Here is a 22,013-nt window from a genome sequence, read left to right as displayed (position 1 = left end):
TTTATACCACATAAATACCGTAACATGACAAAAAAAATCCTTCTTTAAATGTGCATTTCATCATTTCTAGCACTTCTCGTCCCTGAAACTGAAATATTGTTATTTTAAATGGAATTTCTTTTTCTATCTCTTGCTAATGGGCTTTGTCAGTAATATATAGAATTGCTGATCATTTATTTGGGTTTATTTTATATGCTGCAACTTTGCAAAAGCTGAGAATTTTTTCTAGTAGGTTTTTGGATAGTTTTCGAGGATCCTCTAAATATATAATCATATATAAATATATAATCATATAATATATAATCATATTATCAACAAAGAGTGATAGTTTTATTTCCTAATTTCATTTCTTTTCTTATTTTATTGTGAAAGCCAGCCTTTGTAGTTGAATAATAGTGGTGATAATGGTCATCCTTGTTTGACCGCTGATCTTACCTCCGGGAATGTGTTCAGCTTCTTTCTCTCCATTACAAATAATGATTGATGTAGGTTTTATATAGATGCTACTTACTATTTTAAGGAAAGCTCCCTTTATCCCTATATTCTCTATTGTTTTTAATAGGAATGCATGCTATATTGTCAAAAGTTTTTTCTGCATCTATTGAGATTATCATATAATGTCTGTTGGCCTTGTTATTGATATGGTTGATTGTGATAATAGTTTTCCTGATATTGAATCTGCACTGCATTCCTGGTATCAATCTCACATGATCACAGAGTATTATCCTACTGATAAATAGCTATAATGTCTGTGCTAATATTTAATTTAAAATTTTGTATGATATTTATTAGGGAAATTACTCTGTAATTTTCTTTCTCTGTTTTGGCTCTTCCTGGGGGTTTTCAAGTCTTATAACAATCTTATCATGTCTCAAAGATTCCAATGATTCCTGAGGATTTTGAAGTCCTACATCAGCCTCATTAATAATTTTTGATGTCCTTGAGACAATTGCCATAACTGTCATGCTCTTTCAGTGGTGGGCGTAGTCAGTGATGAAACCCCCTGATGTTTCTTGGGTCTTCTCCTTCATTTCAAAGGTCTGCTCTGTTTTCTCATGGACAAGGTGAATAGGGCTCATTGGCACCCATCTGATTCCTTCTCCACCTGTAGAGATACAAGCAAACCCTCATCCCCAAGCAGTTAACCTATCTGGTCCCTTCCATTCACCACTTTCTGGATCTCTCCACATCACTTGGTGATTATCTAAAGATAATGGAGCTGCTTGCACTAGACACTGCCCTTCCAGTGAATTATAAAACCTGTCTGCCAGAACCAGTGCATCTTTGTCAAAAATCAAGAAGTTAATTGTATAAAGAGCTAAATTTAGAAGTTCTCTAGGGTTACCTATGGCTCTCTCTTTCTTTTGTTTTTGAGGAGTGTCTTGATGTCTTTGTTTCTCCTCTCTGCTAAATGCAAAAATTATTAATGAGGCTGATGTAGGACTTCAAAATCCTCAGGAATCACTGGAATCTTTGAGACATGATAAGATTGTTATAAGACTTGAAAACCCCCAGGAAGAGCCAAAACAGAGAAAGAAAATTACAGAGCAATTTCCCTAATAAATATCATCCTGTTCTTGAGGATTGAAAGTTATGCCAGTGGTGTGTAAAATCTTATATTGTGCACAAAAGTGTGCAAAATGTTTACAAGTATATGCAGGTCCATTATCTGTTTTTATTGCTTGTGGCACACCCATAATTGCAAATGCTTGTATAAGGAATTCACTGACCATTCGGATTGTCTTTTTTAGGCTGCTGGTATTGCAAAAATAAATCCTGAAAAGGTCTACTACAGCATGGATAAAAGACAGACCACCAAAAGATTTATAATGGGTCCCATCCATCTGCCAAATTTCATTGGGTCTCAAACCACGAGGGTTCTTCCCTGGAGGGAGCATAGGAGCATGGGAAAAAAAAGCAAGCTGTATAGGTTTTTACTATGCCCCTAGCTTCATCTTTTGTTATCCCAAATTGCAAATGTAAAGCTCAAGCACCCTGATGATATTTAGAATGAGATTCTTGGGCTGAAATAAAGGAGTATTGATCCACATCTCTTGTTATTCCAAATTGTAAACTTAAAGTTCGAGCAGCCTGATGATATTTAAAATGAGATATTGGGGTTCTTGAAATAAAGGAGTATTGGCCAGCATAGTTAGAAGGCTATCTGCCTTTGAATTACCATCAAAATTAGAACCTGGAAGTCCACTATGAGAGTGGACATGGAAAATATAAATCTAACCTGGATGCTTTATCACTTGCTCTAGAAGTTCCTTAAAGAACTGATATGTATTGGAAGCTACAAATTAATTTGGGCTGCGGCAATTGTTTTTACCACACCTATTGAATAGGCTGAATCAGACATTATATTTATATCTCCTGGATAATAAGTAAGAGCTCGAATGATTGCATACAATTCATTCTTCTGAGTGGATTGAAAAGGAGTTCTGACTACTCTCTTTATAATTAAGTCACAAGAGTATACAGCACAAATGTTATGTTTGGATGCATCTGTAAAGATAGATGGTGCTTTAAAAGGAACTTTAGAAACCTTTTCTTCAAGAATCCATCACTAATCATGTAATAGCCGGGTTATGGAGACCCATGTGTAAAATTTGGTGCCCTGGCAAATAAAATTGCCACTCTGGGATGGTTTCACAGCATACATTAATTTGTGCATTGATATAAAAGGTGTATATCTTATTATGTCTTATCCCAGATAATTGTACTGCTCACTAAATGGACTTTAATGAAATTCTAGCCACAAGCACTGAGTAAGGAGTAAGGCTTTGGTCTGGTTGTGCTGGGAGGTTCACTCACTCTATCACTCCCTGATGAAGGACTGCTTTGGGTGCCTCTTTTGTAGCAAAATCTGATCTTTTCAAGGGTTTTTGAGTGACTCTTTCAACCACATTGGATAAAGCCGGTTCAACTTCTCTCAAAGCCTCTTGAGCTTCTTTTGTAAGCTGGCGTGGTGAGTTTAAGGCACTGTCTCCCCTTAAAATGTTATATAATGGTTGCAATTGATAGGTAGTCAAGCCTAACACTGGACACATCCATTGGACATCTCCTATCAATTTTTATAAGTCATTTAAGGTGTTTAGCTTCTCTGTTATTAAGGAAAGTTTTTGTACTATAAGCACCTTAGGGTTTACTTCATATCCTAAATATTGAAAAAGAAAGTGTCTTTGAATTTTTTTCTGGAGCTATATGCAATTTGTAGTTCTTAGTGTTTCTATGGTCTTTTGCTCCTCAGGTGCACATCCCAATATATCATCCATGTAATGTAATAACATTACTTTTAGAAATGCTTTTCTTACTGGAGTAAGAGCAGCAGCAACATGCATTTGAAATATATTAGGGCTATTTTTCATTGACTGTGCCAAAACTGTCCATTCATATCTTTTATAAGGCTCAGCTAAGTTAACGCTGGGCACTGAAAAGGCAAATCTTTTCATATCTTACTTATCCAGAAGGACAGAATAGAAATAATGTTTAATGTCTATAACCCAAAGAGGCCATTCTCTAGGCAATTGGTTTTTTTTTTCCACTTTCCAGGAAAATTTGTGATGATTTATTTTTTTTTTTAAATTTTAATAGTATTTTATTTACAGGTTATATGTATGGGTAACTTTAAAGCATTGACAATTGCCAAACCTCTTGTTCCAATTATTCCCCTCCTTCCCTTCACACCCTCCCCCAGATGGCAGGATGACCAGTAGATGTTAAATATATTAAAAGATAAATTTGTCTAGGCAATTGAGTAGGAGATGGAAGCCCAGGCTGAAGAGTTCCCATAGTTTCCATCTGTTCATTTACCTTTCTTAAATCAGTCAACATCCTCCATTTTCCAGATTTCTTTATTAGAACAAATACTGGGGAATTCCTTTTTTTTTTTTTTTTTTTTATTTAATAGCCTTTTATTTACAGGATATATACATGGGTAACTTTACAGCATTAACAATTGCCAAACCTCTTGTTCCAATTTTTCACCTCTTACCCCCCACCCCCTCCCTAGATGGCAGGATGACCAGTAGATGTTAAATATATTGAAATAGAACTTAGATACACAATAAGTATACATGACCAAAACATTATTTTGCTGTACAAAAGAATCAGGCTCTGAATTATTGTACAATTAAGCATGAAGAAATCAAAAATGCATGTGTGCATAAATATAGGGATTAGAATTTAATGTAATGGTTTTAGTCATCTCCCAGAGTTCTTTTCTAGGGCATAGCTAGTTCAGTTCATTACTGCTCCATTAGAAATGATTTGGTTGATCTCGTTGCTGAGGATGGCCCTGATCCATCAGAACTGGTCATCCTCTAGTATTGATTGTTGAAGAATATAATGATCTCCTGGTCCTGCTCATTTCACTCAGCATCAGTTCGTGTAAGTCTCTCCAGGCCTTTCTGAAATCATCCTGTTGGTCATTTCTTACAGAACAGTAATATTCCATAATTTTCATATACCACAATTTATTCAGCCATTCTCAACAGTGGACATCCATTCAGTTTCCAGTTTCTAGCCACTACAAAAGGGCTGCCACAAACATTCGTGCACATACAGGTCCCTTTCCTTCTTTATAATCTCTTTGGGATATAATCCCAGTAGTAACACTACTGGATCAAAGGGTATGCACAGTTTGATAACTTTTTGAGCATAGTTCAAACTACTCTCCAAAATGGTTGGATTCGTTCACAACTCCACCAACAATGCATCAATGTCCCAGTTTTCCACATCCTCAACAATCATCATTATTTTTTCCTGTCATCTTAGCCAATCTGACAGGTGTGTGAGTGGTATCTTAGAGTTGTCTTAATTTGCATTTCTCTGATTAATAATGACTTGGAGCATCTTTTCATATGACTAGAAATAGTTTCAATTTCTTCATCTGAGAATTGTCTGTTCATATCCTTTGACCATTTTTCAATTGGAGAATAGGCTTGATTTTGTATAAATTAGAGTTAATTCTCTATATATTTGGAAATGAGGCCTTTATCAGAACCTTTGACTGTAAAATATTTTCCCAGTTTATTGCTTCCCTTCTAATCTTGTCTGCATTAGTTTTGTTTGTACAAAAAACTTTTCAGTTTGGTATAATCGAAATTTTCTATTTTGTGATCAGTAATGATCTCTAGTTCTGCTTTGGTCATAAGACCTTCCCTTCCACAGGTCTGAGAGGTAAACTATCCTATGTTCCTCTAATTTATTAATAATTTCATTCTTTATGCCTAGGTCATGAACCCATTTGACCTTATCTTGGTGTCAGCGTTAAGTATGGATCAATGACCTAGTTTCTGCCATATTAGTTCCAATTTTTCCCAGCAATTTTTATCAAACAGTAAGTTCTTATCCCAAAAGCTGGGAACTTTGGGTTTATCAAAAGACTAGGTTGCTATATTTGTTCACTGTTTTATCCATGAACCTAATCTATTCCACTGATCAACTAATCTATTCCTTAGCCAATACCAAATAGTTTTGGTAACTGCTGCTCTATAATATAATTTTAGATCTGGTACAGCTAAGCCACCATCATTTGATTTTTTTCATTAATTCCCTTGAAATTCTTGACCTTTTGTTTTCCATATGAACTTTGTTGTTATTTTTTCTAGGTCATTAAAATAGTTTTTTGGGAGTCTGATTGGTATAGCGCTAAATAAATAGATTAGTTTAGGTAATATTGTCATCTTTATTATATTTGCTCGCCCTATCCAAGAGCATTTAATATTTTTCCAATTGGTTAGATCAGATTTAATTTGTGTGAAAAGTGGTCTGTAATTTTGCTCATATAGTTTCTGATTTTCCCTTGACAGATAGATTCCTAAATATTTTATATAATCAGTAGTTACTTTAAATGGAATTTCTCTTTGTAACTCTGACTGTTGGATTTTGTTAGTGATATATAAGAATGCTGATGACTTATGTGGGTTTATTTTATAACCAGCAACTTTGCTAAAGTTGTGGATTATTTCTAATAACTTTTTAGAATCTCGAGGGTTCTCTAAGTATACCATCATGTCATCGGCAAAGAGTGATAATTTGGCTTCCTCATTGCCTATTCTTATTCCTTTAATCTCTTTCTCAGCTCTTATTGCTATAGCTAGTGTTTCTAATACAATATTAAATAGTAACGGTGATAGTGGGCAACCTTGTTTCACTCCAGATCTTATTGGGAATGGTTGCAGTTTGTCTCCATTACATATGATGCTTACTGATGGTTTTAAATAGATGCTGCTGATTATTTTAAGGAAAAGTCCATTTATTCCTACACTCTCAAGTGTTTTTAATAGGAATGGATGTTGGATTTTATCAAATGCTTTTTCTGCATCTATTGAGATGATCATATGGAAGGTGAAGTTGATAGGGGAGGGTCAAAGGCCTGCTCAGGTGTAGGTGGAGATGAAGCTGAGCTTTAAGAGTGAGAATCACCTTTTAAGTTCATCCAACTCCCCATGCCTTTTGGCTATTTTATCTGTATCACCCCCCTTCTCTTTCTCTTTCTCCTCCCACTTCCTTGTCTGGCTGTTCTCCTTAAAATTTGTGAGATTCTTTAAGGCCAATTGTATTAGATTGTATATATAGAATTTTTCCTTAGACATTGAATCAGGACCATTGTCATTGTAATATTCACTTAGTTACTCTCCTACTAATTTCCAATTATCTGCCTCTATTTCCTCTTCCTGGAAGAACCAAAGGGACATGGATTCTAATGGTTCTAAGACTCCAACAATTTGCTCCCAAATTACAAGCAAACCTTGCCTCTTTATTAACCTAAGTATGCTTTCTCTAGAGCCTCCCTCAGGGTGGAGGTGGGGGTGGGATGGAGGAGAATCTTTCCTAATATCTCCCCCATTTTAGCTAGAAAATGAAAGTTAACTCATGTAACCCTTAACAAAGTTCCTTGTTTCCTGGTCACAGGGATTTCTTCACTGAAATTATGGTCCTTAGTCCATTTTGGGGCACCAAATGTAATGTCTGGACTAGCTCCTGGAGAGCCTCAGGATCAGTCGGAGTCAGGATTAATCAAAGTTTTTGGTCTTTAGGGGGAGACATGAAGGAGAGAGGTAAGCTGCTGCAAGGCCTGCCAAAGATGTATCCTGCATTCTGGAGTCCAGAGTCTCCAGCCTCTCTTCTTCTCCTCCTGCCACCAAGTGACTCTGACTTCTCTCTGCCAGCCCTCCAATCCTTGCCCACAATTATCTTACTACTAAAACACTCCGCAAACACCATGAGGTGAGGAGAGCCATCACATCACCATCTCATCTAATATGTATATGGAGCCATTATCTCACATCAAATAGGAAATTAGCCTTAAGTGTTCTGTTGTCTAATTCAATCTTACCTTTTTGGATTTTCAGCCCTCTACACTTAATGCCTTTTTTGTTGATATCAAGTCACAGTCCATTTACAACAATATACTACCTTCATATGATGCACCCCCTGACCCCTATGAGAGATACAGATCTTTTTTTTAATAGCTTTTTATTTACAAGATATATGCATGGGTAATTTTACAACATTGACAGTTGCCAAACCTTTTGTTCCATTTTTTCCCTCCTTCCCCCCACCCTCTCCCCTAGATGGCAGGATGACCAATAAATACATGTTAAATATTTTAAAGTATAAATTAAATACAAAATAAGTAAACATGTCCAAAATGTTATTTTTCTATACAAAAAGAATCATACTCTGAAATAGTATACAATTATCCTGTGAAGGAAATCAAAAATGCAGGCAGGGAAAAATATAGGGATTGGGAATTCTGTGTAATGGTTCTTAGTCATCTCCCAGAGTTCTTTTGCTGGGTATAACTGGTTCAGTTCATTACTGCTCCATTGGAACTGATTTAATTCATCTCATTGCTGAAGATGGCCAGGTCCATCAGAATTGATCATCATATAGTATTGTTGTTGAAGTATATAATGATCTCCTGGTCCTGCTCATTTCACTCAGCATCAGTTCATGTAAGTCTCTCCAGGCCTTTCTGAAAGCATTTTGCTGGTCATTTCTTACTGAACAATAATGTTCCATAATATTCATATACCACAATTTATTCAGCCATTTTCCAATTGATGGGCATCTACTAAATTTCCAGTTTCTGGCCACTACAAAGACGGCTGCCACAAACATTCTTGTGCATACAGGTCCCTTTCCATTCTTTAGTATCTCTTTGGGGTATAAGTCCAGTAGTAGCACTGCTAGATCGAAGAGTATGCACAGTTTGATAACTTTTTGAGCATAGTTCTAAATTGCTCTCCAGAATGGCTGGATGTATTCACAATTCCACCAACAATGTATTATTGTCCTTGTTTTCTCACATCCCCTCTAACATTGCACATTATCTTTCCTTGTCATTTTAGCCAGTCTGACAGGTGTGTAGTGGTATCTCAGAGTTCTCTTAATTTGCATTTCTCTGATTAATAATGACTTGGAGCATCTTTTCATATAGCTAGAAATAGTTTCAATTTCTTCATCTGAGAATTTTCTGTTCATATCCTTTGACCATTTATCAATTGGAGAATGGCTTGATTTTTTTATAAATTGAGTCAATTCTCTATATATTTTGGAAATGAGGCCTTTATCAGAACCTTTGACTGTAAAAATGTTTTTCCAGTTTATTGCTTCCCTTCTAATCTTGTCTGCATTACTTTTGTTCATACAAAAACTTTTCAATTTGATATAATCAAAAATTTTCTATTTTGTGATCAATAATGACTTCTAGTTCCTCTTTGGTCATAAATTCCTTCCTTTTCCACAGGTCTGAGAGGTAAACTATGCTGTATTCCTCTAATTTATTTATAATCTCATTCTTTATGCCTAGGTCATGAACCCATTTTGATCTTATCTTGGTGAACAGTGTTAAGTTTGGATCAATGCCTACTTTCTGCCATGAGATTTTTAAGTTAACACGTATTAAGAGTTACAAGTATATTTTTCCCATCTAGCTATGTAAACAGACTTTAAATAATATACATTTTCCCCTGTTTTACTTTCTACATTTCTCTTGAGTTCTGTGTTTGTAGATTAAATTTTCTGTTTAGTTCTGCTTTTTTTGGTAGAAAAGGCTGAAATTTTCTCACTTCACAGAAGATGTATTACCTCCTATGAAAGATGATGCTGAGTCTAGTTGGGCAATAAAGTTTTGGTTGTAATTCTCAGTCCTTTGCCTTCAAACATATATTATTCCAGGGCTTCCAATCCTTTATTGTAAAAGCTGCCAGGTCCTGGGAAATTCTGACTTTTGCTCTTTGATAAATGGAATTGTTTTGTTTTGTTTTGTTTATCCTAGCAACTGGCAGTACTTTTTCTTTGAGGTTATAGTTTTGGAGTTTCACAATAATATTCCTCAGGGTTTTTCTTGTGGGATCTCTTTCTGATGGTGACAGATGGGTTCTTTTAATGAGTATTTTCCCTGTTTCTAGAATATGAAGGCAGTTTTAATTAATCATCTCCTTTTTTTTTTTTTTTTTTTTTTTTGTTTTTATTTAATAGCCTTTTATTTACAGGATATATGCATGGTAACTTTACAGCATTAACAATTGCCAAACCTCTTGTTCCAATTTTTACCTCTTACCCCCACCCTCCATAGATGGCAGGATGACCAGTAGATGTTAAATATATTAAAATATAAATTAGATACACAATAAGTATACTTGACCAAAACGTTATTTTGCTGTACAAAAAGAATCAGACTCTGAAATATTGTACAATTAGCTTGTGAAGGAAATCAAAAATGCAGGTGTGCATAAATAGAGGGATTGGGAATTCAATGTAATGGTTTTAGTCATCAACCAGAGTTCTTTTTCTGCGCATAGCTGGTTCAGTTCATTACTGCTCCATTGGAAATGATTTGGTTGATCTCCTTGCTGAGGATGGCCTGGCCCATCAGAACTGGTCATCATATAGTATTGTTGTTGAAGTATATAATGATCTCCTGGTCCTGCTCATTTCACTCAGCATCAGTTCTGTAAGTCTCTCAGGCCTTTCTGAAATCATCCTGTTGGTCATTTCTTACAGAACAGTAATATTCCATATATTCATGTACCACAATTTATTCAGCCATTCTCCAACTGATGGACATCCATTCAGTTTCCAGTTTTAGCCACTACAAAAGGGCTGCCACAAACATTCGTGCACATACAGGTCCCTTTCCTTCTTTATAATCTCTTTGGGATATAATCCCAGTAGTAACACTGCTGGATCAAAGGGTATAGCACAGTTTGATAACTTTTTGAGCATAGTTCCAAACTACTCTCCAAAATGGTTGGATTCATTCACAACTCCACCAACAATGCATCAATGTCCCAGCAAGAAAGCAGAAATAGTAAATGCTTTCTTTTCAGATCATGATGCAATAAAAACCACATTCAACAAAAAATTAGGGGGAAATAGACCAAAAAGTAATTGGAAACTAAACAATCTCATTTTAAAGAATGATTGGGTGAAGCAGCAAATTATAGATACAATTAATAATTTCCTCAAGATAATGACAATGATGAGACATCATACCAAAATTTGTGGGATGCAGCCAAAGCGGTAATAAGGGGAATTTTATATCCTTAGAGGCTTACTTGAATAAAACAGAGAAAGAAAAGATTAATGAATTGGGCTTGCAACTAAAAAAACTAAAAAAAGACTAAATTAATCATCTCCTGACGAATGTTATCCAGTCTCTTTTTTTTGCTCATGGCCTTTGATTTTAGTTTGATTTTAAATTGTCGCTTTCAGATCTATTTTCCAGGTTGGCCATTTTTTCCAATGAAATATTTCTCATTTTCTTCCTTTTATTATTTGGTGTTGTTTGTTTCACTGATTCTTGCTGTCTCAGAAAGTCATTAGCATCCATTTGTCCCCTTCCAGTTTTAAATGTAAGTTTTTTCTCATTTTTTCTTCTACCTCTCTTATTTGCCTTTTGAAGTCTTTTATGAGCACTTTCAAAAGTCCTCTTTGAGCTTGAGACAAATTCATATCACTCTTTCAGATTTCCTCTGTCGATATTTAGTCCTCATCTGAGTTGGTGTTTTGGTCTTCCCTATCATCATAGTAGCTCTTGGGCTTCACCTTGATTTCTTGAAATCACATTCTCTAAGCTATTTTTGTCATCATGGTTTTCAGGTAGTCTAATAATTCTTAGATTGTTTCTCCTGTCCTTATTTTCCAGGTCATTTGTTTTTCCAATGAGATATTTTACATTTTCTTGTATTTTTCAGTTTTTTGCTTTGGTTTGATTGATTCTTGGTGTCTCATTGAATCGTTTACTTGCATTTATTCACTTGTTATTTTTAGTGAATTATTTTCTTGTTAGTTTTTTACCCTTTGCATTTGGCCAATTGAACTTTAAAATGATTTGGGTTTTTTGCCCCCATTTCACAAATTCTCTTTTTCAAAGAGTTGTTTTCATTTTCCATTTCCACAAAACTACTTTTAAGGAGTAGTTTTCTTCAAACAATTTCTGTGTTTCCTTTTCCAATTTCCATTTTCTTTCTCAATTTTCCTTCTAACTCTCTTTTAAAATCCTTTTTGAATTCTTCTAAGAGAATCTTTGAGTTAGAGACCAACTTACATCATCACTTCTTGAGGTTTCACCTGGAAGCATTTTGCCTCTAGTGTCCTCAGTGTTTCAGGTCTGTTCTTCCCAGTCTCCATAATAGCTTTCTATGATCAGAGTTCTTTTTGCTTTGCATTTTTAAGGGCTGATGAATGCCTTTACAGGGGCAGAGGAGAAAAAGGGGAGAGTCTTCCAAATTTCTTCTACAGGCAACAACAGCTTCACACTTCCCTGGGGCCAGGGCTGCTGGCTTTCTTCCAGTGCAGTGTAAGTGTGACCAAATCCTGCTTGTTAAGATAGATTTCAGGGTCTCACTATTTGCCTTCTGTGGTTGTATTGCAGGTGTCACAGTTAGTCTGCTGAGCCACTGGTTTCTGAACCACATCAGAGTAGACAAGTAGGTGCAGTATTTTGGCTAAAAGACTCGCACTGGATTTCCTCAATGGGCAGAGGCCACTACAACCTGGGTCCCTATGCTTACACCTGTGTTGGGCCACCTCAAATTCTTCCTCACCGTTTTGACAACTTTTACTGAAGTTCTTCCAAAATATCTTCTATTGGAAATATGCTACATTCTGAATATTTGTGGGTTCTGTCTCTACAAACCAGTTCAGAGGCTTCATCTGGTGTTGACCTGAGAGAAGCCAAGAAGAACTCAAAGACTGATCTGACATATTGACTCTGCTTCCTTGCTTTTATTTATTTTTAAAAATACTATAGTATTGTATCTCCTGACCATATCTAAATAAGGAAAAGCATTAGCCACATTATTCTGTATGAATTTAGCTGACTTGTTCAGACCCTCCATCCTATTGAGAAAGAGCTATCAATCTGTCAATCCTTTCCGTGTCCGGGCCGGGTGAGGTTTCCCGTGTTAAGCCGCAGGCTCCACTCCTGGTGGTGCCCTTCCGTCAATTCCTTTAAGTTTCAGCTTTGCAACCATACTCCCCCCGGAACCCAAAGACTTTGGTTTCCCGGAAGCTGCCCGGCGGGTCATGGGAATAACGCCGCCGGATCGCTAGTCGGCATCGTTTATGGTCGGAACTACGACGGTATCTGATCGTCTTCGAACCTCCGACTTTCGTTCTTGATTAATGAAAACATTCTAGAATCTAAAACTACCATTTTATGCTGCAAAAAAATGGCATGATGTCTTTAACTTACTTATGTTTAAATGGGGAGAAAGAATGTAAGAGTCATATTTATTACTCAAATAACCATTACTAGATAACCCAATATGTATTAAGCTCTATATAGAAATCTTAATTCCAAAATACAACAGGGAGTAGAGGGGACTCCAAATTCTCAGACTCAGGAGGCACAGTGAATACTCTTGCAGGTCCTAATCAGTTGGCAAAATGGCATAATAAGCTGTCTTTTACAACTAGGAGTCATGAGTTCAAATCCACTTGTGATACACCCGAATTGATTGACCCTATCCAGGTTGCTTAACACTCTCAGTGCCTCAATTTATTAATTCACATAGACTCTATCAATGAAGGTAATTTTTATCATCATGATTTCCATACTAATGAAATTTCATATTTAGTTGAATATAACCATTTCAGAAGCAATCTGGCAACATTGGGATGGGTGATTTAGAAAAAGTAAATTTTGGAGAATGGATATGAATCAAATAAAATAATATACACAGTGAAATGGGCAAATGGTCATTTCTTAATTCTTCCCCTTATACTCATGTAATGGTTGATAGAAAGAAAAAGTGCTTATTTCACTGTTCAACTGAATATTTTAAAACTATATTTTGCAGTCAAAGATCAGAAGAAATAATAGATGTCCATTATACAGGATAAGATTTGTTTTTATTTTTTGCTTCCCTGCCCAGGAAGGCTTGGAAAGACAAAAATACATTGCTTTGCTATACATTAATCCCTTTGTTCTAATGACAAGTCACATTGTTTTAGACCTCTTGCTCATAAAGAAGAGGTAGAAATATGTTTACTAAACAAAGTCTCTGGATTTCCCTGATTTACATAATGGAGCAAGCAAGTCATGCCATGTCATGCTGCATGTGGCAGTACTACATCTCCAAACATTCCATCTGTGAGAACTGTGGTGAGAAAAGTCAATTTCTCAATGTGGTCTTTTTTGTAATTACTTCCATGAAAAAGCCCAGATTAATTATGTTATGGCAGCTTGTTCCTTCTATTTATGGTATCTGCTAGAGATAATTGTGCTCTATTAGTGTGAAGCAGTTAATGTAACCAAATCACTCACAGATATCTAATACTTTATGACCACCTATTTCTACTCATTTCATTCTACTTAGACATTTATCTATAGCGCAATTCCATTTCAGTAATATTGTCGTTGTTCAAAAAACACATTGTAGAAATGCTTTAAAATTATTCTTTTCATGTCACACATTATAGAAGTACTTTGAAGTTATGATTTTAATAGTCTTTTTATGTATTAAGTTTTAATTATATTTTATTTTTTTTTCCCTACAATAGCAGAAGGAAGTGCTGCAAACAATTCTGTAAGCAGGTAGGCTTTGTAGCAGATTTACATTTCTTTTAATTAATCCTCTTGGTCCAGTCTTCAATCAGTTTTTCAGACCAGTACAAAGCAGACTCTCATGCCTCCAAAAGTCATTATCTTTAATTTCAACAATTTCCACTATAATATTAATCTATATTTTTTATATTGTCTTTCAAAAAATTAGCTTTAATAAATACCTACTTGGTGCATGAGTATATGCAAATATATATCTTATGTATATGTCCATTATTATGTATGTACATATATTTGTGTGTGTATATATATATATACATATATATAATGTGCAATATAGAAATAATATACCAAAATATAAACATCCAAAGACGCGCGCACACACACATACACACACACGCACGCACGCACATAGTGTTTCTGCATGTCTGTTCATCTATATATTTGGCAACTGTTCTGCATTAAGAGAGTTGCTTGCGAGTGCTGAGGGGGTTAAGTGACTTGTTTCAACTCACATCAGTATGTAACAAAGGAAATACTTGAATCCACTATATTTTTTATCACTTCCTACTTCCTATCCACAATGCTCTACTGTAATTATTAATAAATAGTCATTAGATGAATGAAGAATGAACCAGTTCCATTTGGCCACCACACATAGTAGCCACTTGAAATGAATTTCTAACAAGACTTTGAAGATACATCTGCAGTGCAAATATGTCTCATCTTATACTTGTGGAGTATAAGTGCTCAAATAAAGGGGTTATCAAGATAGTGTGGGATTAGTCACTGGGACCAGGATCCTAAATTAAAGACAAGAAATGGTATTGGAAATTTCTCACCAAGGAAAGAAAAAGTAGAAAAGAAGAGAGAGGTGTCTGGTGACTGGTTTCTGCTTAGAACTCTTGTGGACAACTCTGGTAGAAAGCTACTTTTAGACTTTGAGACTTTGACAGGAATATTCTTGTTCCCAATTAGAGACATATACACAAGCTGGCATTGTATCTTGACAAGTAGAAGTAAACCTTTTTTTTAAGAAATACATTTCTCTGGAGCTCCTAGAAAGGCAAACAGGGCAAACCATTGGTTGTAAAAGCCACTAACAACGACGAGTAAAGATGCTAAAATATCTCACTTCTACTGAACTCATTTTCTTACAGCACAGAATGCTGTTTTTGAAGTAAACTACAGATTCTATGTTCTTTGTTGCTATCAGTGGTAAGAGTTAGTCTTATTACATAAGGTGAAAAGTTTGGAAAAAATCATTTCTACTTTCTATATGATCAAGTAGAATGTAGTATTCCTGGGAATGATTTTTAAAAATTGAAAAAGAAAAGAAAAAAGAAAACCTACAAGAGGCAAAGTGAGGAGTGGTTGTGTCAGAAGGTTGATGGGAAGGATCCTATGATACCATGAATATTTGAAACCTCTCTTCTTACTTTTATCCAAAGAATGAAGTAGTATCAGATACACACACACACACACACACACACACATATATATGTATAACATTCAAGTTAACTTGTGGTTAACTAATATGACAAATTCACCTGAGATACTTATCACAGCCACAAAGGATTGCATTTATTAATGTGAAAAAATTATGAGATAAATCATATATGATTCATCAAGATGCTTCCAGTGCATGACTTTTTAAAGTTAGAGGGAAGAGGGGGAGGGAATTAAGGAATTGATCTAGAGAGTAAAGAAATCATTAAGAAGGAGTTAGGGAGGAGAAAGGGAACAGCCTAGGTAAGAACAAATTCTCATGTACATCTGGTCTTTGTGAGTATTGCAGGATGCCTAATGAGATGATTGAGTCAGCCTCAGATATGCTAACAAGGCAGTCCTGCAAAATTGCTTTCCTTTGTAGGGGATTATGGTTGATGGACATGTTGCAGCATTTACATTATTCTTATTAATGGGGCCAAAAGAGTTCTTTTATTAGATTTTAATTTAAGGGGAAACAAATGTGAATATGATTTTGAATCCTTAAGAATTTGGAACAAATAAGAGATGAAAAGTTGACAAATTCAGGAGGCCCTGAGAAATTTAAAATGACTTAAATTGAAGAAGAAAGACTCCATTTAAAGGAAGAAAAGAAAGTGAGTCCAAGGAGGATTTGAAGAGGTGGAGGACATAAAATAAACCAAAGTCTATAAGGAGGAGGAGGTTTTGGTGAAGGAGAAGGGGATAATGAAATCCAACTGAAATAGGAGATGGATGTTAAAAAATGACCAAAAAAGTAAAGTCACTTGGCAAGAGAAGGGAAAAGAAATTGGACATGTTTATAAAAGAATTAGATGATAAAGGATGGAAGAAAGGAAAGGAAGGGAAGGAAGAAAGGGAAGGGAGGGAAAGGTAGGAAGGGAAGGGAGGAAAGAAAGGAAAGGGAAGGGAGGGACAAAGAAAAAAGAAAAGCTGTCTTGTTGCTAACACATCCTAAGTAACTGGCAAAAGAAGTGCTTTGGGGTTAGTGGAAAGGGAATGGGAGTGGGAATAAAAAACGGGATTCAAGTTTCCATTTTGTCACACTCAGCAAGTGACCCCGGCAACTCTTAATAGTTGCACGTCTGAATTATTTCTTCTCTGAAAGTTCCCTGTACTATTCACTCTCAAGTCATATACCTTACCCTCCTTGAATTCTGGATCCAACTACCCTCTTTCTCCGTATTGATAAATCTGGCATTGAAACTCCCTGAAAGCATATTACCACAGCAATTGTAAAAAACTGTTTCTAGCAAGGAACGTAAATGATTGCCCTTATAATAAAGACTTTTCGGAGACCTAGTATCTAAAGACAAAGCAGTGGGTGATATCCTGGGTTTGGAATCAAGAATACTACTCTTTATGAGTTCTAATCTAGATCTGATACTTATTAGCCTGTGATTCCAGGCAAGTCCCATGTAACCCTGTTTGCCTCACTTTCATCTGTGAAATGAACTGGGAAAAGGAATGGAATTCCACTTCAATACCATTCCAAGATGCCAGATGGGATCACAAAGAATCAGATACTGCTAAAATGATTGAATAATAAGAAATACAACTCATATCTAGATAAGAAACCTGTGGAAGGTAACTTTAAGAAAAAATAAAAGACTCACAGTGGAAGTGTTTGTGAGAATCTACTAGGGAAGGCACAGAGAACAGGCTACAAATAGATTCCAGGGTTTTGATGATTCTGTGATTTATGTACCATTGTGTTCATTTGTTAGCTTTAGAAGTGTGTAAAATTAATAATGAGATTATTCTGGAGGGTAGACTCACTGACAACTTTTATACTAATATTTTCTTCTCTACCAAAAATGAATCTTGGAATAGTAATAGTTCATATATCCTGCTCTATTAAGTCATCTTTTGCAATGTATAACTTGGTGATAAAGCATCTTGCACTTGTTTATGATTGACTTCTAGAAATAAAAGTAAATTTTTGGTTTCTTTTTTGAAAGTGTCTCTGACAAACCAGGACCTGATGATCACTTGCCAAGCGCAGATGATGAATTGGATTTTGACATGAAGGTAAAGTTTCTTTATTTTTCTTTTACTCATATTTCAGTTTTGAGGGTGCTTTGCTTTGTTAAAAGTATTTTAAATGTAATATACAATCTCTTTAGTATATAACGTGAAAGATCCAAATGAAGTTAAGTGGACCTAAATGATTTTAAAACAAATATGCTTTTGTGTCAAGTTTTCTTTCAAGTCTCCCCACTTCTACCTGTTTTCTTGTGTTTTTCTTTTCTTTTTTTATTTTCTTCTGAAAAACTAGGTGAAATCAACTTTTATACAAGATATTTCTGCCAATATTTCTATATCACTCTCCATATTTCTTTGTACTTTTATATTTATTTATGCACTGAAAAAAGTACTAGATTTGGAGTGGAGGACCAGGTTCATATCCCATGACTGTCACTCTAAAATAAGTTATATTTTAAAATCTTTGTTTTCTAAAAGATATTTAAGGTTTCTTGTACCTCCAAATCTGTGATCCATTCCATAATAATCATAATAATAATACTTTTCCCTAAATGTTGGTTGTACAGGGTGCTTCCAATTTTTTTTTTTACAAGTAGAGCAGCTATGAATGTTTTTTTACACATAAATCCTATTGTTCCTTCCTTTGTTCTTTTTAGGATGAATTCTCACTAATGAAATCAAAAGACAGAATCAATTTTATGATTGTTGTATGTTGTTTTCTCAAACACCTTGACCACAATGCAGTCCTTCTAGTGGTATATGAGAATTTCCCACTATAAGTATTTTTTGGGCATTTTATTTATTTTTTAAAATTTATTTTATTTGAAAAGGGAATAAAAAAAAGAAAAACAGAAAAGGAATACAAAACAAAATAAAGCAAACAAAAGAGAACATTGTCATATGCCCTACAAAGCTTCAGGAAGGATTCAAAACATATAGCAACGAATTACCAGATCAAGAAAGCATATATATATATATATATTTATATATATATATATATGTGTGTGTGTGTATGTACATATATATGTATATATAAGTATATGTAGAGAAATTTATGTAGAGATATATATTAGTAAAAGAAATTATATTCATGAATATCCATTTTTTCTTCACTTCTTTGAAAATTGTTCTTTGTCTGCTGTTAGACTTATTTATTTTACTCATTTACTTTACTCTTTTTTCCCCTTCCATCCCCCTTCCCAACCTAAAGAAAACTATAGGTAAAAGATATATTTATGTAGATAACATCTATATATATCTACATAAACACACTCACACATACATACCACGTACACATGACTTTCCTATCTCTGCTGACTCTTTAATTAAATTCTGCTCCAAAACTTGCCTTGCTATTACTAAACCTTCCTCCCCTGAAGAATCTTTCTCCTGCCTTCTTTCCCCACTCTTTGTTTCCCTGTCTCCCCATCCCTCTGCCCTTATTTCTTTATAGATTTGGGATAGTCCTATACTCTTCATGGTATATATGTAGTGTTGACTATTGAACCGATTCCCAATGTGAGTAGTTTTCAGAATTGAGTCTCCCTCCCCCCTCCCTAATGCCAGTTTCTATTTTCTTTCACACCTCATTTGTATCCCATTATTATTTTTACCTCAACTCTGACAGAATTTCTTTTTGTTTATGTGCATCTTAAACATATAGTGTACATTTCTCATGTTAAAAAAATTTATTGATGTTTAAACATTTTGTCTATGTTGAATTACTTAAAAGTGATCTTTGATATTGACTATTATATGTTAAATTTTATGTTAAGTTCAGGTTTGATAGAAAGTCCTGAAAATTTGCAAATTCATTTAATATAAATAATTTTTCTGGATGTGATATTTTTGGTCACATGTCTAGTTTTTTGTTTTTTGTTTTTTTTTTTTGATTGTGGGTAGATTGATCTGGAGTCTGTGGTCTTTTATTGTAAGGCCTGATAAATCTTGTACAATGCTAATTGTAGCTCCAGCATATTTAAAGTGTTTTTTTTCTTGCTTCTAGCAAAATTTTCTTATTGATCTGAGGATTTCAAACTTTGGTAAATATATCTGTGTATTTTTCACAAAGGATCTTTTTGAAGTGATGATCAATCAATTTCTTTCTATTTCTACTTTCCCCTAATGTTCTGTTACTCCAGGATAATATTCTTGGATTATTTCCTGCATTATTGTACCAAAGTCATTTGGGGGGGAAGGTCCCAACTTTCTGTCAGTCCAATTATTCCTATATTTTCTTTTCTTGATCTGTTATTCAGATCTGTCATTTTTCAAATAGTATGTTTCACATTCTGGTCTTCATCTCTCATAGCTTTACTGGCTTTGAAGAAGCCCAAATCTAATGGGCTTTTTTGCTCACTTCTAATTTTCAATTATTTTCATCTTTGAGATTATGTACCTCCTTTTCTAGTTGGTTAACTTTTATTCATAATAATTTTTTCATATTTTTCTTGATTTTCTTGGATGACATTTTTTTTAGTTTTTCCTCAATGTCTCTCATTTGATTTTTGAATTCTTCTATAAATCCTTTCTGGACAGATAACCATTTCACATAAGTCTTTGAGGTAAAAGCTTTTTGTTACTAAAGAGTCTTCTGAAGATGAACCCTGATCTTCTCTGTTCCCATAATATGTTTCAGTGCTGGGGTTCTTTCTTTGTTGGTTCAATTTTTTAAATGAGGCTTATTAGTATAAGCACCTCTAATCATGGGTCAAAGGATGGAGCTTCAAGCTTCCCTTGAGCTCTTCACACTGATCAGGAATCCCAAACCAAGAGCTCCATTCTCCTGCAAGTGCGCACAGCCAACAAGGTCCCTGCTCTACTACTTCTGTACTCACCAGGTGCTGATTCCTTCTTGCCACAGCCTTGTCTCAGCAGCACAGTGGGGATTCCCAATAAGCTGAGATTCACTATGTCTTCCTGGACTCAAACCCCAATAGGACTCACCCCAATCAGTGGGGTGAGATGTGAGGGTCTCTGTGGTTTCTGCCAAGGCTTCAGCCATACTCAGCTAGCTGTGGGATCCCCACTTGATATTTCTGTGGGGCTAGCCTGGAGTTGTTTTCACTTCAGACAGAATATTTCTCAGCCTTGGGTCTTTCCAGTTAGTTCTTTTGGGGTTATATCAGAAGCCTTCTTCTGCTCCAAATTTTCTTGATCTTGCACCAGTCTCTATTCACCCTGAGGCACAAATTTTTCTATTTGGGGAAAATTTGGAAAGCTTGAAATTTAACAAATTACTCCTCTATCTTCCTTCCCTCTTTGTAATTTTTGACCTTCTAGATGATATAATAGGCTTGTGTTGATTTTTAAGTTTCTCTGAGTGTTGGAAAATTGGAACATTTATCATGAAATTAATGATATATTTTATTCAATCATTTCTTCATTTTGAGGTATTTTGCTAAATTTAGAGGTATGTATCATGTTAATCCTCAATTGTCTTGGAATTAATTAGAAAATGACTTTAAAGTCAAAGCTATACATTGAACATATGGGAAAGAGAGGATTAGGTTCTTATGACCACCAAAGTTCATAATCTTTAACTAGAGATGATTGATCATACTATTTCTAACCCCAATTTAGAGTTCTTCTGTTTGAAGTAATTTTCTGACCTGACCCCAGATGAATATCTAGTCTTTGACCCTTTTCCAGCTTCCTTTTCTCATTAGAATTGCCTTGTAGGGAAGGCAGTCTTCTCTTTTGCTTGTATTGGTATTCTCAGCCCTTGACATTATTTCTGACATATATAGATACAAATACCCATACACACACATATACACATATATATGTATATTGCTTAATAGGAATTTTTAAAAGCTATATAATCTTGTGATCCTAAAATTAATTATAGTTTTATTAGTGTATGATTTGCAAAGGTAAATTTGCATAGACAAGGAATGCACAGAGAGTTGTTTAATCTAAAAAAATAGGACAGATAAGACCAATGAAAGGACTAGAAGAGGCTCCACAAATTTGCTACATTGTGGTTCTCATTTTTTTCTCTACCTTGCATACAGGTTGTGGTCATTGAAGTGAAAATGAGGTTACTAACTAAATCACACAAATGCTTGAAGTTAAAAGCATATGAATGTTAAGGATTGAATGTATATATTACATATTCTCATTATCCAACTTAATTTGTATAGATATTTGAAATATTTTCTAAATTTTTTTCTATTTTTTTAGTTTTAAAAGCCTAACTTTTATATTATACGGATCCTGTATAGACATACCTATTGATTTTGTCTTCAGTACTTATTCTGTTTGATAAAATGTTTCCTGCATGATTGATCAAAAATCTTATTCCTTTTGTTATAGATTTTAATTTTAAATATTTAAATTAATAAAGACAGCTAGATGGGTGAGCAGTTAGAGGAGTGGTCCTGGAATAAGGAGGAACAAAATTCAAATGTGATCCCAGATTTTACAGTATAATAACTGTGTGATCCTGGACAAGGCACTTAACTCCAATTGCTTCACCCAAAAAAAAAAAATTAATCCCTATTAGTAGAGT

At 34.8% G+C, this 22,013-nt stretch overlaps 1 protein-coding gene across 1 annotated transcript in view; it reads left to right on the top strand.

Moving 5' to 3' along the window:
• The window catches only part of LOC111721221 (POTE ankyrin domain family member A-like), a 90,609-nt gene that overhangs the window by 25,830 nt on the left and 42,766 nt on the right, over positions 1 to 22,013 (top strand). Inside the window, exons 7-8 of the mRNA XM_031938308.1 lie at positions 14,026 to 14,059; positions 17,476 to 17,545. Of these exons, the coding sequence (XP_031794168.1) occupies positions 14,026 to 14,059; positions 17,476 to 17,545 (104 nt within the window). The remainder of the gene's footprint in view (positions 1 to 14,025; positions 14,060 to 17,475; positions 17,546 to 22,013) is intronic.

Source organism: Sarcophilus harrisii, chromosome 5 (assembly GCF_902635505.1).
Source record: "Sarcophilus harrisii chromosome 5, mSarHar1.11, whole genome shotgun sequence".
Lineage (NCBI taxonomy): Eukaryota > Metazoa > Chordata > Mammalia > Dasyuromorphia > Dasyuridae > Sarcophilus > Sarcophilus harrisii.
The sequence above is the reverse complement of the archived record's forward strand: the minus strand, read 5'-3'. Positions and strand labels throughout refer to the sequence as shown.